General features: G+C 35.8%; 1 protein-coding gene across 1 annotated transcript in view; it reads left to right on the forward strand.

Moving 5' to 3' along the window:
* Positions 1-15467, forward strand: part of PIK3C3 (phosphatidylinositol 3-kinase catalytic subunit type 3) — a 107851-nt gene that overhangs the window by 70687 nt on the left and 21697 nt on the right. The window contains exons 17-21 of the mRNA XM_045850321.1: positions 318-446; positions 1105-1174; positions 3049-3113; positions 5954-6038; positions 9577-9651. Of these exons, the coding sequence (XP_045706277.1) occupies positions 318-446; positions 1105-1174; positions 3049-3113; positions 5954-6038; positions 9577-9651 (424 nt within the window). The remainder of the gene's footprint in view (positions 1-317; positions 447-1104; positions 1175-3048; positions 3114-5953; positions 6039-9576; positions 9652-15467) is intronic.

The raw sequence follows: 15467 nt of genomic DNA on the forward strand, positions 1-15467 counted from the left end.
CCGTTTTAGATTGCCCTAGCAACTCTGGAGAGGAGCCAGGTCAGAGAATGTGTGCAGGGTCATCCAGCTCTGGCAGAGCCTGGGTTCCTGACCAGGACCCACGCCGAGCTCCTGGCCCTCAGGCCCTGTACTCTGACTATTAGCTAGGCCGCTGTTTTCTCCAGGGTGCCCTAGTGCGTCTTGCTGCCAACCCATCTTGTTTCTCAGGTCCCCTTTACCTGTTTGTTTGTCCTACATGTCAGCATTGTGTTCTGTGTACAGTAAATTTCATACATTAATTTATATCCAGATTTGAAAACGGTATTATTTATTTCCAGAGCGCCCTTATGCCCGCGCAGTTATTCTTTAAGACAGAAGATGGAGGCAAATACCCAGTTATATTTAAGCATGGGGACGACTTACGCCAAGATCAACTTATTCTTCAGATCATTTCACTCATGGACAAGGTGAACATAACCTTATGTCGGTGCGGAACAGTATTTAATCTGAGAACACTGGTTTAGTGCATACGCTGTACTTGGACCCAGGGCGTTTTTGTTACCTTCAGGCCCAGGACAGAAAGCTCAGCAGCCTCCACTTGGCCTTGATCAAATTTGGTTGTTTTTATACACTGCTGAGTGGCTTTCGTGATGAGTATAAAATGAAACGGCATGTGTTTCCTTTCATAAAAACTTCTTCCCAATTAAGTTTTTTCAATGTTGTATTTAGTAATTTCTTTCCTCTTAGTTAACTGGATTTTCTTTTTTAATTCCACCCCTATCCCTGGATGTTAAAGGAATATATTTGCTCTTATTTCTTTTTCTCTGAGTCTAAACTACTTGTAAAACACTTTATATGTAGAAAGAAACTGTAAATTAGTAGGAGGAACTCTACTGTTCATTGAGAACTACTGACAGTGATTTAGAATAAGATAAAAATTTAGCATACCATCTAGTAACTGCTTAATAAGTTTATTTTGAAGATGAAAATTAAATTAAATAATTTAGTTAAACCTTAATTTAGGTCCAGTTCCTTACTCTCTTAAATTGCTATAGTAAATGCCTGTAAAATTATTCCATAACAGTCTTTCCACCTAGCTAATATATTTTGTCTTTTGATCCAAAGCTTCTACGGAAAGAAAATCTAGATTTGAAATTAACACCCTATAAAGTTTTAGCCACGAGTACAAAACATGGTAAGTTGACTTACACAGTAATTGTTTATTTCGATGTCCAATGAATATATTTTTCACTTTCAGTTGAAAGTTGTTAAAATGTTAAACATGGAACTCATTTGTAGCACCAAACACCAGCTAGGCTGGCCTGCCTACCCTTTCTTCTTCTCTCCCTCCCTTTGAAATCATTAAACACCATATTTGGAAGGAAAATTAAAAGCTTTATAGTGTATTTCTTTGCATTCAGAATTGTTTATAATTCACAGCAGTTTCTTACATGGTAACCTGAGTCCTGAGTCAGATTTACTACAACCAGAGTGGCTTTGTACTATGCTCTGCTTATAATAGCCACTAATTAACTAACTTCTTCATGTAGAATCTATAGTATCCACATCCTTTTGAGATTGAATAACCTCTGGAAGTTTGGTGGAAGAGTCCCCAGGAATGCTAGCCTAGTGCTTGTTGTGAATTCTGTAGTCTTGTTACTCTTAGAGCTCCTTATCTGTGAATACCCTGAGAAACAAAAATATCTCTTAGGTTTCCTGCCCTTCCCTTGGCCACTCCCAAATCTTTTTTAATTCCTCTTCACATTTTTCTCTTAGAATGATCTTATTAAAAGTGTAAGTGTGCTCTTTGACTATTCTGCTTAAATTCATTTACAATCTTTCATTTGCTCTTGGGACAAAGACTTAAAGCTTCAACTTAGTTCTGGCAGGTGTGACATTCCTCCTGCACCTGTGTCTGGGGCCTCTCTTTTGCCGGTTCCCCCCGTTGCTTCCTAGGCTTTTGCCACTCTGACCACCTTCCAGTTTCCTGAATGCACTGTGGTCTTTTCAGCTGTAAGGCCTTCACGTGTGCTGTGTTCGTGATCTTTAACATTGTGTCCTCCACAGCTTCACCTGTTAACTATCACTGCCCTTCCAAACGTGGCTCAAATTGTCAGATGCCCTCTGATCCCTACACTGTTCCCTTTCATAATACCCTTTGATTTGTAGTATTTATCCTGATAAAACTTGCAAGCTTGTATGATTTGTGAAGGCAGGATCAAGGTGCTAGGTTTTACCTGGGAAAGTTCTTGCTACATAGTAGAAAAACAATAAAAATCTCAAGTGAATTAATGAAGCCTATTTCATGTTTATGATAGAGTAATGAATGAAACATTTCGTATTCTAAAGGAGTGGCCAGTCTCCTCATTTGTGCACAAATAGCTATGATGTAGGGCTCACGGAAACCAGACCAGGATTATTTATGATCCTGTGACATCGTTTCCTTCATTCAACTTGGCTTTATTTCACATATTTGTTGGTATACTCCTGTTGCTCCCAGATCTTTCTCCTTCTTGTTCCCCTGTATACTGTATCCTCCCCCTTCTTTTTCATAGTTTAAAGCATTTATACTTTCTTTTGTTATTTCCAGTAAAGGGCAGAGATGGAGTATTAAACAAAAAAAGCTAATGAGCCTAATACAAGTTTAGGGGCAGATGGTTGATATTACATACTTTCAGATTTCTTAAATTGATTTTAAATGTGGAATGGAACACTTTTTATTGATAGATTTAAAAAATACTACAGAATACAGAAAGAAGACATTTTTGTGCCAGAGTTAAGAAGCTTGGCTTTCTTAAATCTTTGTATTCCTTATGTGCTGTAGTAGAAATCGGTTTAAGAGAAACATACAGATTAATATAGCCTAATTTTTTTTAAGTTTTCCTGTAATTCCTTTGAGATAAAACTCCAATATAAACATATAAACTGAAATAGTGTTTGCAGACCTTTTTTAAGTTACTCAGGTATGTAGTGTATACATTTGCAGATGAAGGTTATTCTTAGCAGAACCTCTATTTTTATTGCTTAACCAATAACTCTGCTTAAGGCAATGCATGTATTTCCCTGTAGGCTTCATGCAGTTTATCCAGTCGGTTCCTGTTGCCGAAGTTCTTGATACAGAAGGAAGCATTCAGGTATAGTAGCTATTTAAAGATTTATGCAGTTCATGAATATATTCTTGTTACAAAAATTTCAGTCTTTATAAAAATAAGTTAAAAATGAAAGTCTCCTTTTATCACCCATTTTTCTTCAAGTGCTATTTCGTTTCCTCACAAGTAAACAGTGCTGACAGTTGAAAATTCTTTGATGTTAGGACATACAGATGCTCAAATCCTTAAACGGCACATAATAGATCAGTAATTAATTGGTGAACAGATTTAAAATGTGTTAAAGTTTCTGGCTCTATTTCAAAATATGGAAATACTATAATATACGCATTAACAAACACTTTGATTCTTCCCAGTTTTTGTTCAGAATAGTGCAATGGTGATATTCTTGCTCCTGTGTGTTTTGCACAATCATTTTTTAAGGCCCCTCTCCTCCCCTTCCAGCCTTCTTGCTCTCATTTGATGCAAGAAAAGGCAAGTAGATTCTAGAACTCAACCATGTTTAATCTTTGGAATTTTTTTTACATTTTGTTTACATGGATTAGTTCTTATTATACCTTAATGGTTTATTTTTGTTATCTTTTATTTGTAATATTTCCTTTTTTCTATGCAATTAAAATGTTTGTAGTTCTCACAGAATAACTGATATGCCTGAGATGAAAGATGACACAACAGGGCTTGATAAAGGATATTTGCTACAATGTTTTTGTATTTTCCATTTGGAGTATCCTAGTAATTCAACACAGAGTTTAGGTGTGCAGAAAAGTGTTATTCTGATTTCTTGACAGAGCAAGTGGCTGTTCTGTTCTTCTGTTAGGGGTGCAGTGGTTAAAAAAGCTCAGACTCAGAACATCAAACTGCCTGGGCTTGAAGTTTGGCTATGCAGCAGTCCAGCTATTAATATAGTGACTGCTCACCGCTTTGTGGGAAGCATTAATGTAGCAGGCAGAGGCTACTGCCTTTAAAAGGCCTGATTGATTGTAAGGTTAGACTTTTGCTCTTGTCCGGGAGCTTGGCTTTCAGCGTGTTCCTCTGTTCTATAGCTGAAAACAGGTTCACTATGTCTATTCTGTATAAATATAATTTATAGCAGACAGTCTGCTTTCCTTTCAAAATGTTGATAGTTGCTAGACAGAGGGTGCCTTTTGCTCTAATAAACCTTAATTGCGCTACAATTATGTGTTGCGTCTGTGACTGCATCTAACAAATCAAACCTATCAGGTCTGGGAACACCCTAATATACCCTTCAAGCCTCAGGTTTTGCATCTGTAAATTTTGGCTAAAAATTAGTAGTACCTAACTCTAGGATTATTCCAAAGATTACATGAAATGTATGCAGAACTTGAACAAAGGTTATAACTGAAATGATTGTTCAATAAAGTTATCAACTGCTGTATTGTTGTGTGCAGTTATGCATTTATAAAATGATGATGCTTTGCCTGTTGATTCTTGGTTCAGGTTTGATCCATGTGTATAGTTTAGCTGGGCCATAGGTTGTTTTCATCTTCAACTTTAGTAGATAGATAAAAATTGTTTTCCGAAGTAGTTGCATCTCATATATTTCTTTTTGCTACGTGTCTTTTCCTAATCTTCTTATTGTCAAAATTCTGAGTTTTTGTTTTTCTTGTGGTTTTAGTTTGCACTCTCTGATTACCCACAAAATTGAACATTTTAAAATAAGTGTATCAGTGATTTGTGTATTCTGTGAAGTGATTGCTCACATCCTTTGCCCATTTCCTGTTCGGTTGTTTGTCTTTATTGATTTATAGTAGTTCTTTGCATATTCCAGATAAAGATCCTATGTCAAATGTACAGGGTATACATAAAAGCTGAAAATATAAGATAAACTTATTTTTTTAAAGGATATGTGAGTTTTATAAACTTTTTCTGTAAGTGGATAGGTCCAGTTGGTAGTCTGAAAAGCTAAATTAAATGCACTATTTTCCCCCATTGTTTTCAGATTCTTCCGACACTAATGCATTTATTGTGCCCATGCGATTCTTTTGTTCTAGCAACATCTAGCTTATATTTATCTATCCATCAATTGCAGCTGAACTCTGAGAATTCTTACCACTTGTATTATAATTACCTAAAAGTTTGGTTGTAATTTCATTGAGCTTGTTAATAGTAACTGTTTCAGTAGCTATGCTTAAAAGGTACAGTTGTTCTATGGCATCTTTGAGGGATTGGTCCCAGAACCCCCAAGCATCCCCAAATCTGTGGATGCTCAAGTCCCTTACATAAAATGGAATAGTATTTTTCATAGAACTTGCGCACGTTGTCCTGTATACTTGAAATCATCTCTAGATTACTTACTTAATACAATGTAAATAGTTATTATACTATATTGTTTAGGGAATAATGACAAGGAAAAAAGTCTGTACATGTTCAGTACAGATGTAGCCATAGTATAGCCAACTGTATTTCTGGTCTGTTGCTGGTTGACTCCACGGTTGTGTAACTCATAGATACCAAGGGCTGATTATAATGAAAAAATAACAACTCGTGTTCATTTTCAGGAAAATGTGTACATTTAAAAAAACAAAACCTCATGTTCACCCTCAGGAGAAAGATGAAACAAAGTGACATATGTTAAGTATTGAGGTAGAGCAGTAAATTTATTTTATTTTCTTTAATGTTTTCACTGGGTTATAGAAGTAGCAGCATATATATGTTGTTGCTTTTTGTTTGTTTTGTCTTAACAGTTTGTAAGCATCATAATAGACTTATTCCTGAGAAACATATTTCCTAAAATTCACATTTTATAATTACTGACTAAATTTTAGATCAGACATCTATGGTCATTATTTACAGCTTTGAAATGGCTAATGTATTCATTTCTTAATATGTAAATACTACCTTTTCAGAACTTTTTTAGAAAATATGCACCAAGTGACAATGGGCCCTATGGGATCAGTGCTGAGGTTATGGACACTTACGTTAAAAGCTGTGGTAAGTTTTACAAATAATTATTTCCCATTGATACGTTCGAATGAGGGAAAGTGGGCTAGTCTGCGATTGCCGCAATCACACGTGCATTTAGAATATGTTAAGATACTGTCTCAGTCCCTTCAGGCGGCCATGACAAAATGCCAGGGACTGGGTGTCTTACAAACAACAGAAATTTTCTCACAGTTCTGGAGGCTGGAATTCTGAGCATGGGTACCAGCGTGGTCAGCTGAGGGTCTTCTTTGGATTGAAGACTTCTTGTGTCCTGGTGTGGTGAGAGGGGCTAGGGAGTCCGTGGTATCTCTTGTATAAGAGTGCTAATCCCATTCATAGGGCTCCGCCCCCATTCCCTCAATGCTTCCCAAGGGTCCCACCCTCTGACACCATCCCTTTGGGCATTAGGATTCCAACAGGTAGATTTTGGGGAGATACAAAAATGCTCTATAGGAAGACTAACATAAAATGCTGATAAAAGAAGTCATTAATGTTTTTGATTAATAGTAATGATGAGGTATAAATCTTAGTCTTTAATGGATATATCTTATAGTCACTTAACAATTTTAAAACTACAAGTTATTTCTTCCTGGAAGCTGTTAATTGTTCCCTAGATTTTCCCTGTATTTGAGTAAATGAAATTAAGTAGATTGACAAAGAAGTCCCAGTTAGCAGTATGTGTGCTTTAGATAAATCCAGAGCTAAGATACCAGTGTTGTGTTATGAGGGCGCCTCTTACGGTATCTTAGGTTAGTGCTCATGGTCCATTCCCGGAAATGAGTCGCAGCATGCCACAGGGTTAATGCCTGTGTTTTAACCACATATGCCTGTCCTCACAAAGTTTACATTCTAGAGAATTATTTTTTCATTTTTTTAAGTTTCTTTTTTTTAACAACTAGATTGTTTAAGGGAGGCTTCACAAAGGGAATTGACACTAGATTTGAGCCCTGAATGTTATGTGGTATATGTTACTGCTTTTTTTATATAAATATTTATGTTTATGTCCACATGTCTACCTATACTTGAGCAACCAAACCTGAGAGGAGCAAGTAGATGGCTTTCTAGACACATAACAACTGTATTTAAGCCTTCATATCATTTTATGGTTTATAAATTGATTTGTTATGCACATTTTTTAATTGCAAACAATGCTCCAGGGAAGTAGTGTTCCAGATTATTTTGAACCCCATTACTTATCCCCAAATTTATGCTTGATGATACATTTTTAGCTGAGAAGTATAAATAAAATAAATTTCTAGGAAATTTGCAAACCCTGAGATAAAATATTTGTCTATTAGAACCCTTTATGTTTTCAATTCGTATTTTCAGTGAAGGAGCATGTGTTGCATGTGACTCTCTTTCCCATAAAAATGATTATATGTGCTGTATTTAGGTTTAAAGACTAAAAAACAAGATTGAAATGTTTGAAAAAATGTTTTTCTTCTCTTACTCCCCCTTGCTCTCTCATTCTGTATTTTTCTCTCCTCTCCCTCCCTCCCTCCCTGCTTTCCTTTCTTCCTTTTGCCTTTTTTCTTCTTTCCCTTTTTTCTCAGACCTTCAGGTCTGTGTTTTATGTGACCTGAAACAATTATGTACCGTCTGTGGACTCAAGCAGGTGACAGATCACTCACAAGACAAGTAGTTTACATTGTTTTTCAGTTAGGCTCGTCAGTTGAATCTCCTGTGCGTGGCCCTTCTGAGGCTTGGGCTTCTCGGAGCTGGGTTCCGAGAGGAAGTCTTCTAGGAGGCAGAAAGCGTTGGTTTCTGAAGGCTGGGCTGGCAAGTTGGTACTTTGTCACTTCTGTCGTATTCTGTTAGTTAAAGCAGTCACAGAGCCTGCCTGGATTCATGGGGGCGGAACGTAGTTCCCACCTGAATGCAAAGAGTGTTAAGAAGTGTGTGGCCTTCTGTAATTCACCACACCTTGTTCTCAACACTGTATTAAATGAGATAGTTTTCAGGCCCCCAGTTATCTTCTTTTTACTTGACTTTCAGATAGTTACCGTAAACTTTTTTCATCATAAATCTGTTTAATAAAGGAATGCTTACTTTTTCTATTTGAAATATATATGCATATACAATGTGTAAATACTGACTAAAATTTGAGAACCCTGCTCACTTAGTAAAATTACCAGAACAATATATTATGGATACACACAAATGAATCTAGGAGATGTCTTTTACCTAGGCACAGTCTTGCCCCATAAATCCTGGTTTGGTTTTAAGGAAGAAGCATAGATAGAAATTACATAGGCAAACTAGTAGTCCCTTTCATACTACAGGCTATATTTGAGAATCACTGATTTGTTAACAACTAAGTAAAAATTGTTAATAGATTAGTGGTATGATTAGAAGCATTTTTTTTGAATAATGGTATGTGATGTTCTGTTTATTCTCTAGATATAGATATATTTTAAAATACATAATTTTATTTGTAATTAGAATATTGTTATTTATTCTAAACAAATATACTTTAGCTTAAATATCTTGTTGAGTATTTCACCTATCAAAATACCACTTTGGGGAGGAGGAATTATACAGTGCAAAAATAGCATGAGCTAGGACTTCAGAGTCAAACTTAGATTCAAATTCCAGCCCATTAAATTTGGACAGGATTAATTTGGTCATTAACAGGTGGTCTCATCGTTTTTGTACATATTGGCTGAAATAAACATTTTTTGTAAATGCTGTTATAGTCATAATGTATTTTTGCAAGTCATATTTGTTGTCAGGTTACTAATGGGAGAAACGTGTATTATATATTATATGTTATATATTTTAAAGCATAAAATATATGATACAAATGAAATATATAAAATATAAGATTGGAAGTATATACATATATGTGTGTATGTATATACATATGTGTGTATGTATGTCTATATGCATATGCTTCAGATTTTGTTTGAGCATTTTCAACACATGCCAAGGTTCCACACTCTTTGGAAGAGAAGGATAAAGGAGGAAAAAGCTGGAGCCAATGACTCTGCCCCTAGCCCTGGTCATTTTATTTATCTTAATACTTTAAAAGACTGTGATATAGATTTCATAAATGTCTTTACCACTTAAGTAAATTTTTTTTTCTCTCCACTGGCACTTCAAGATTGTTTCTCTAAAATTTTGTGTGTGTTTTTTTACCTTGCATTTTCTTTTCTTGCCCTATAGTCAACATGGTTGTGGGGTGATTGACTGCATTATCTGCATTTCTGTAGACAGTTCTTTTTCACTGTCATCTTCAACATGTGTCCAGTTTTAAATGAGAAATGATAGACCTGGAACCTGATTTCACTTTTGATACAGCTGGCTCTTATAATTTGACAAAAGTACTTTTCTTGTTGCAAATAGTAATTTCTTCTGAGTTTCAAGTAAAAACACTTAAAGAGCCAAAGTTTATCAATTTAATTTGAGAATTTAGGTGAAAAATGAAAAACAGTAGGAAGCAAATGGAAATTAAAGTAGCACAAATTGTTTTTTCTATTCATTGTTCCGTAGAACCTGGTTTGCACATGTTTTTCACAGTTTTGCTTTTTTTGAACTGTTGTTGCAGCTGGATACTGTGTGATTACATATATCCTTGGAGTTGGAGACAGGCACTTGGATAACCTCTTGCTGACAAAAACAGGTAACACATAATGTCTACTAGTAGACAGATAATAATACATTTTACATATATTTTATATACATCTACATTTTTTATCTTGGAATTTACTTAGCAACAAAATAATATGCGTAAGTGAAGGTAAATCATAGAGTCTTAAAAGCCCAGGAAGTGGTACCTTGGAAGGACATCTAAGGGAAACTTTCATCCCTTATAGGAAGCGCTTTAGCAGCAGTCCTCCAGATGCTCGTGCAGCCCGCTCTGTCCTTTGGTGGACAGCTCACGATACACCCAAGCAGTCCGGTCTCTGTACAGCTGTTACTAAAAACTCTCACGAAGCTTAATTAGCCTCAAACGGAAATACACAATCACTTACTTGAACTCCCGATTACATGACTAGTTGTACAATTGTCCCTCCCTCCACTACCTGCTGAAACCTGCTCTTCACCTCGTTTTCCCATCTCAGTAAGTAGTCTTCTCCACCCAGTTGTTTAAACACCAAACTTAGGAGACATTTTTAATACTACTCTTGGCCTCGTCGCACACATTTAACCTATCAGCAAATCATGCCTACACCTCACCTCCAAAATAGAGCAGAAGTTACACATTCTCTACATTTCTACTACTTTGACCCCATGTGGAACCAGCATCTTTTGCCCACGCTATTTGAGAGAAATCAGACTCTTTACCAGGGCTGCCGTGGCTTGCCCACACTGACCAGTCTGCATGTCTAAATGTCAAATCACTCCTGCCTCTTCCTGGAATGCTCTTCTTTCAGATCCCTGCAAGTCTGACTTTGGTTATTAAGTCTCAGTTCTAACAGTGTTTACTTAAGAGAAGCCTCTTCTAATTCTCCAATCTGAAATAGCATGTACCTGCCATACACCCTTGCCCATTGCTCTATTTATTATTGTTTTTTTCTTTATACTACTCATCACTAGCTGAAGTTCCCTTTTTATATAATTCAATAAACATTTATGGAGCACCTACTGTGGGCCAGGTGTAGCTGCAGGCGCAGGGGATACCGAAGTGAATAGAACAGACAGAAATCCTGACCCTAATGGAGCTTGCTGATTTCTTATCATCTGTCCCCACTGAAAATGCAGGCTCTGTGAGAGTAGGGACCTGGTGCCTCCAGTGTGCCACCGTGCCCCCAGAGTCTTCAACAGCACCTGGTTAGTGGGCCCTGCAAATCGGTGCTTAATTATCTGCTCTTCTATGGACCCTTCTCTTCCCCAGGCTAAATAATTTAAGTGTTGTCAGCCTTCCTCAGAAAATACATTTTTAATTATTTTTTAAAATGGTCTCTCAAGTAAGGACTTTTTCTGTTTTGTTAATATTTCTCCAAATTGTGATGCAAAGAATTTACATAATACATTATATGTAGTATAATTATTAATAGATAACACTGTTAATACACGTAATCTGGGGTTTCATCTATTCAGTTGAAATGAATTACTAATGTAAAAGAATCATCTGGGTAGCATTTGCACGTGGGGACCTTGCCTGTTTCAATACCAGGCAGTCACTTTGGTAATGAGGAGTGAAGGAATGCACTCAGATTGTGCTGGAAGTTCTCACCTAGTTTGCTAGTTTAGCAAAGGCTATTCATAAAATGTCGCGATGTGTTTCTGAGAGCAACTGTCATTGGGAAGAAGTTTTCCTGTTGTGTTCCCTCAGCGCTCTTTTTGGTTGACTCTTAACCACACACATCAAGCTACCAAAGTGATTCCCTGAGTTTCTATGGTTTAATCATTTTAAGACCACAGCAAATGTCTAATGTATAGTGTACATTATGATGTTATATTCGCAGACCTGGGGTTTTTTTAATTGATAAATAATAGACTTTTCCTGTTGGTCTTTAGAAACTGCTCTGTTGTGTGCATGTGGGTGCGTTTGGGAATATTTTAAAAGTATGATTTGGAAAGAGGATCTACCTAATCTACTTTTTGTCCTAGGTCACAGTTGTTTGTTTAATGGAAATTGAATTATAAAATCTCAGAAACAGAAGCTTTAACTTTTTGTTATCAGTTTTCCACTAGAGGGTGCTTCAGATTTGCCATTGAAAATAAAACTTTCCTTAAAATGTGCTCAGTAAGAGGCATGCTCTTTTTAAAAACAGCATTTTTTGAGTTATTTCTTTCTTCTTTTTAATTGTTTCATCCAGGTGTATCACACAGTTAATATTTTAAGCCTTCCTCACTAGGGAAAATTTTTCAATTTTCAAGTTTAACTTGAATGAAATTAGATTATATAAGAAAAGTCTGATTATGTTAAGCCAAATATGTGTTATATGTTATGTTAAAGTATAATGTGTCCTTCAACTTTTAAAAACCTGTAATGATTTTAATATATTTGTGTCTTTAGTCATCTTTTACTAATAGTCCATATATTTCAAAGCTGTTTCAAGTTATACTAATTACATATGTGTTATAAATAGAGTTTGTATAGTTTATACAACTATTATGTATTCGAAGTGCATTTTAAATGTGGTTCATTGCAGGAAATACAAAGTGCTTGTAGTTAAAAATGCCTTGAATACCATGAAGCATCTTCTGTATATTTTGGGTCCATTATACCTTCAGTACAGGCTGTAATATATTCAGTATTTAGAACTTTAGATTTTATGTAGTTGTACAATCTCTTAATGTTAGTGAAATCCTTTTTTTTTTAATAAAAAATAAGATTTCTCTCTTTCTTCAAAACATAACACCGTTTGTCTTGTGTTCTCATTTGCCAGCTTGGGCAGATTTAAAAGCTATGACCCTGCTTTGGTTTGGAGCTGTAATCAGAGTTCCACTGTTCAGCCATGTCCAGTTCTCTGGTATGAGAGGTGTAGTAGAGAGAAGGGAGATATTGAGATTTCATGTCACTGGGGGCTTTTGGGGACTTGCTCCCAATACACTGTCCTACCCTGTAACTCTGTATAGGCCAGGACAGAAAAGGGTCAGACAGAGGAGTTTAGGAGTGTGTGGAGAAAATGCTTCACTGCATATAGGGAATTTTAAATTCTATGCAATGGTAATTTGAGAAAACCTAAAATATGAGTCTCAATTACAGATACCCAAGAAGGCCATGCCTTTTTTGGTTTTGGATCCTTTCAGCTTGGCTGACGTTTCAGCAGCTTGTGCAGCAGAGGGCGCTGTGTACCCACCACAAATGTAAAGCTCTCTAAATTCCTTTCAGTGTATTGTCATGTGGTCAATTATTGAGCAGATTTGAAGTGCATCATGTTTGCCTTTTAATGTATTACTATAGCATTGTTTAAGCAAGAAGTTTTAAAATTTAAGCAGTGATACGAGGTTGAAAAAAATGTGAACTTTTTTCAGAGTTGGTGTCCTTTGAGGAAACTTTAAATTTATTTTAAAATAATCATCTGTGACAGGACCCAAATGAAATATGATTTGGGTTTTTCCCAACTCTTTGGAAAAAAGTTTATTTTTGTTTTTAGTTTTGAGAATTTGAGGGGGGAAATGACCAGTATAACTGAACAACTTGTTCATTGTTTATGATACAGAGACTTTTAATAGAATCAACATACAAAATTAATATGTAAACCGAAAAACATTCGCAGATGATAACAAGGAACTAAGTGTCTGTGGTGTCGGGAAAGTTAGCTGTAGGTCCCAAGGGAGGCCCTTCGGGTCTGGATTTACAGCTTGTACAGTGAGGGGAACGGTGGCTCTTCTGTCTGTCTTGGAACTACAGAGTGGTGCCCTTTGAGCATGTCGGAGTGCTCGGAGTAAAAAAAAAAAACAAAAGTCATTTGCAATTCTGATTTTTAAAATTTTAAATATATTCCCTATCCGGATCTTCTTTGTCATTTTTTAATTTTATGTGAAATTGATTGACTTCCTTGTTTAATTCTTAGGAACAGTCTTGAATGGTATAAGTTAATATGTCAGGCTAAGTCAAAGTCAGAATCTTTGGGTTTAAATTGCCCCTCCACCATTGGGTGACTTTGGGTAAGTTAGAATCTACCACTCAGTCTTTTCTTCTGAATGTTCAAATAATAACAGAACCTTTCTTCTAGTGGTATTGTCAGAGTTGAATTAGATACATCATAGAATTTTCTATGGTCCTGAACACATAGTAAACAGTTCTGAAAGGATAATGGTTCTTACGGACTTGTCTTTGCTTATATGTTCTACCTTCAGGAAGAAAGAATGGTTTCCATTTTTTATTTATGTAGCTAATATTTGTAATCATGATTTTAGAGATAAAGAAAATAATTCATTTCAAAGATCCCTTTTTTCCCCCACTCTAAAATCCAAACTTTTTTTCAGTTACCACCTTCTAAGTTTTCTTTTCAGTGGCTATTTTAGTAGTACAGGAAGGCTTATAAAAGAGAAGTAGTCAATTTGATCATTGATTTTGATGTTACCCTATGTGTGTTTTAATGTAAAGCTTGATGTCTTAAATATATACTATACTTATTTGTTTGATTTTCCCTCAGGACATAATGCAGTTGTTTATGATGTTCAATATGTTCTTAAATGGAAGGAACTTAGTTACTATTCAAATGGTGGCACCTCCTCAGCTCTTTGTATTTAAGTTACTCAGTTTGGTAGATTTATATGCTGCAGAACCTAACACTACAGACTTAATTTCTTAATGTTCTTATTTCCTGGGAAACGAGAGAAAGGGATATAAAAACTTTTATGCATTTAGTAAGCACCCAGTAAGTTCTTTTAGAATGAATAAATGAACTAGTTTTTTTTTTAATGTCATTTTTATCCATTTTCAGGGCTCCCAGGAAAATCTGTTTCTTGTCTAAACTTTATTCTCCAGTTGAATTGTTTTTTCTCAGTTAATGTGTACAAAAAAGAGACAGGCATAAGACTTCTCCTTTTTATCCATAACTAATTTTTTAGTCTATTGATTGTTACTCTACATGTTTAAATAATGAGAAGGACTTGTCTTCATGTGAATTGTTTTCTTCTGAGACATTATTTGAAATCTGGTCTTTAGAAAATTTCTTGAATATTCAGTATCAAGAATTTTTCTCATGGTTACTGAAAACAAAATTTTAATGGTTTCTGTAAGTGTGCTTTTTAAAAAAGTTTGTTTTAGAAGAAAAACTTTTTTGTTCTCATAAGAAGTAACAAAAAATGATAAGGTGGTATATACCGTGTGTGCCTAAGAAGCTAGAAATTACTTTGTGGAGAAAGTAACTTGGGCTGGGTAATGAAGAAGGTGCTGGGTGTGTACGCAGTGCGAAGGAAAGAAGGCATACGTTCTAGCAAAAGCCTGAGAAGCTGAAATAATGCCTTTGCCACTAATATACCCACAGGCTGGTTAGAGTAATGCGAGGTCAGACTGAGGATGTAAATCAACCTACTTCTGTTTGGATCACCTCTCATATGGCAAAGGCAACCATTGAAGTAAAACTGTAGATGCAGACATTAAAACTTCTTTATGTAAGGTTTTATATCGTGTGTATTTCTTAACACTGGTTAGACACTTTTTCTTTGCAGTGAATGACTTGGGGGAAGGTTAAATTTTAATGTATTTTAAAGCATTCAAGTTCCACCATTAACTGGAAACAGTAAACTGGATTATTAAAAAGTTAATACATTTCAAAGTGACCCCTTGAATTAAAAAAAATGTGTGAAATTTTAACAAAATGGGGTTGAACAACACAGGGAAACAGTAAACGTTAGCTTTGAATGTGAGTTTTAGTTCCTTTGGGTGATTGGTCTTGCCACTGTCCCTTCACAGTGACCTAATGGAAGTGGAGGTTGTGTTAGTGTAACGTAGAAGTCCTCCAGTGTCATCCTGCTGTGACTTCCTGTCGTTACCTGGAGAGCGACTTCACAGGAGTTGCACACAGACTGTTG

This window comes from Phyllostomus hastatus, unplaced genomic scaffold, assembly GCF_019186645.2.
Source record: "Phyllostomus hastatus isolate PE091 unplaced genomic scaffold, TTU_PhHast_1.1 phas_contig_80, whole genome shotgun sequence".
Taxonomy (NCBI): Eukaryota; Metazoa; Chordata; class Mammalia; order Chiroptera; family Phyllostomidae; genus Phyllostomus; species Phyllostomus hastatus.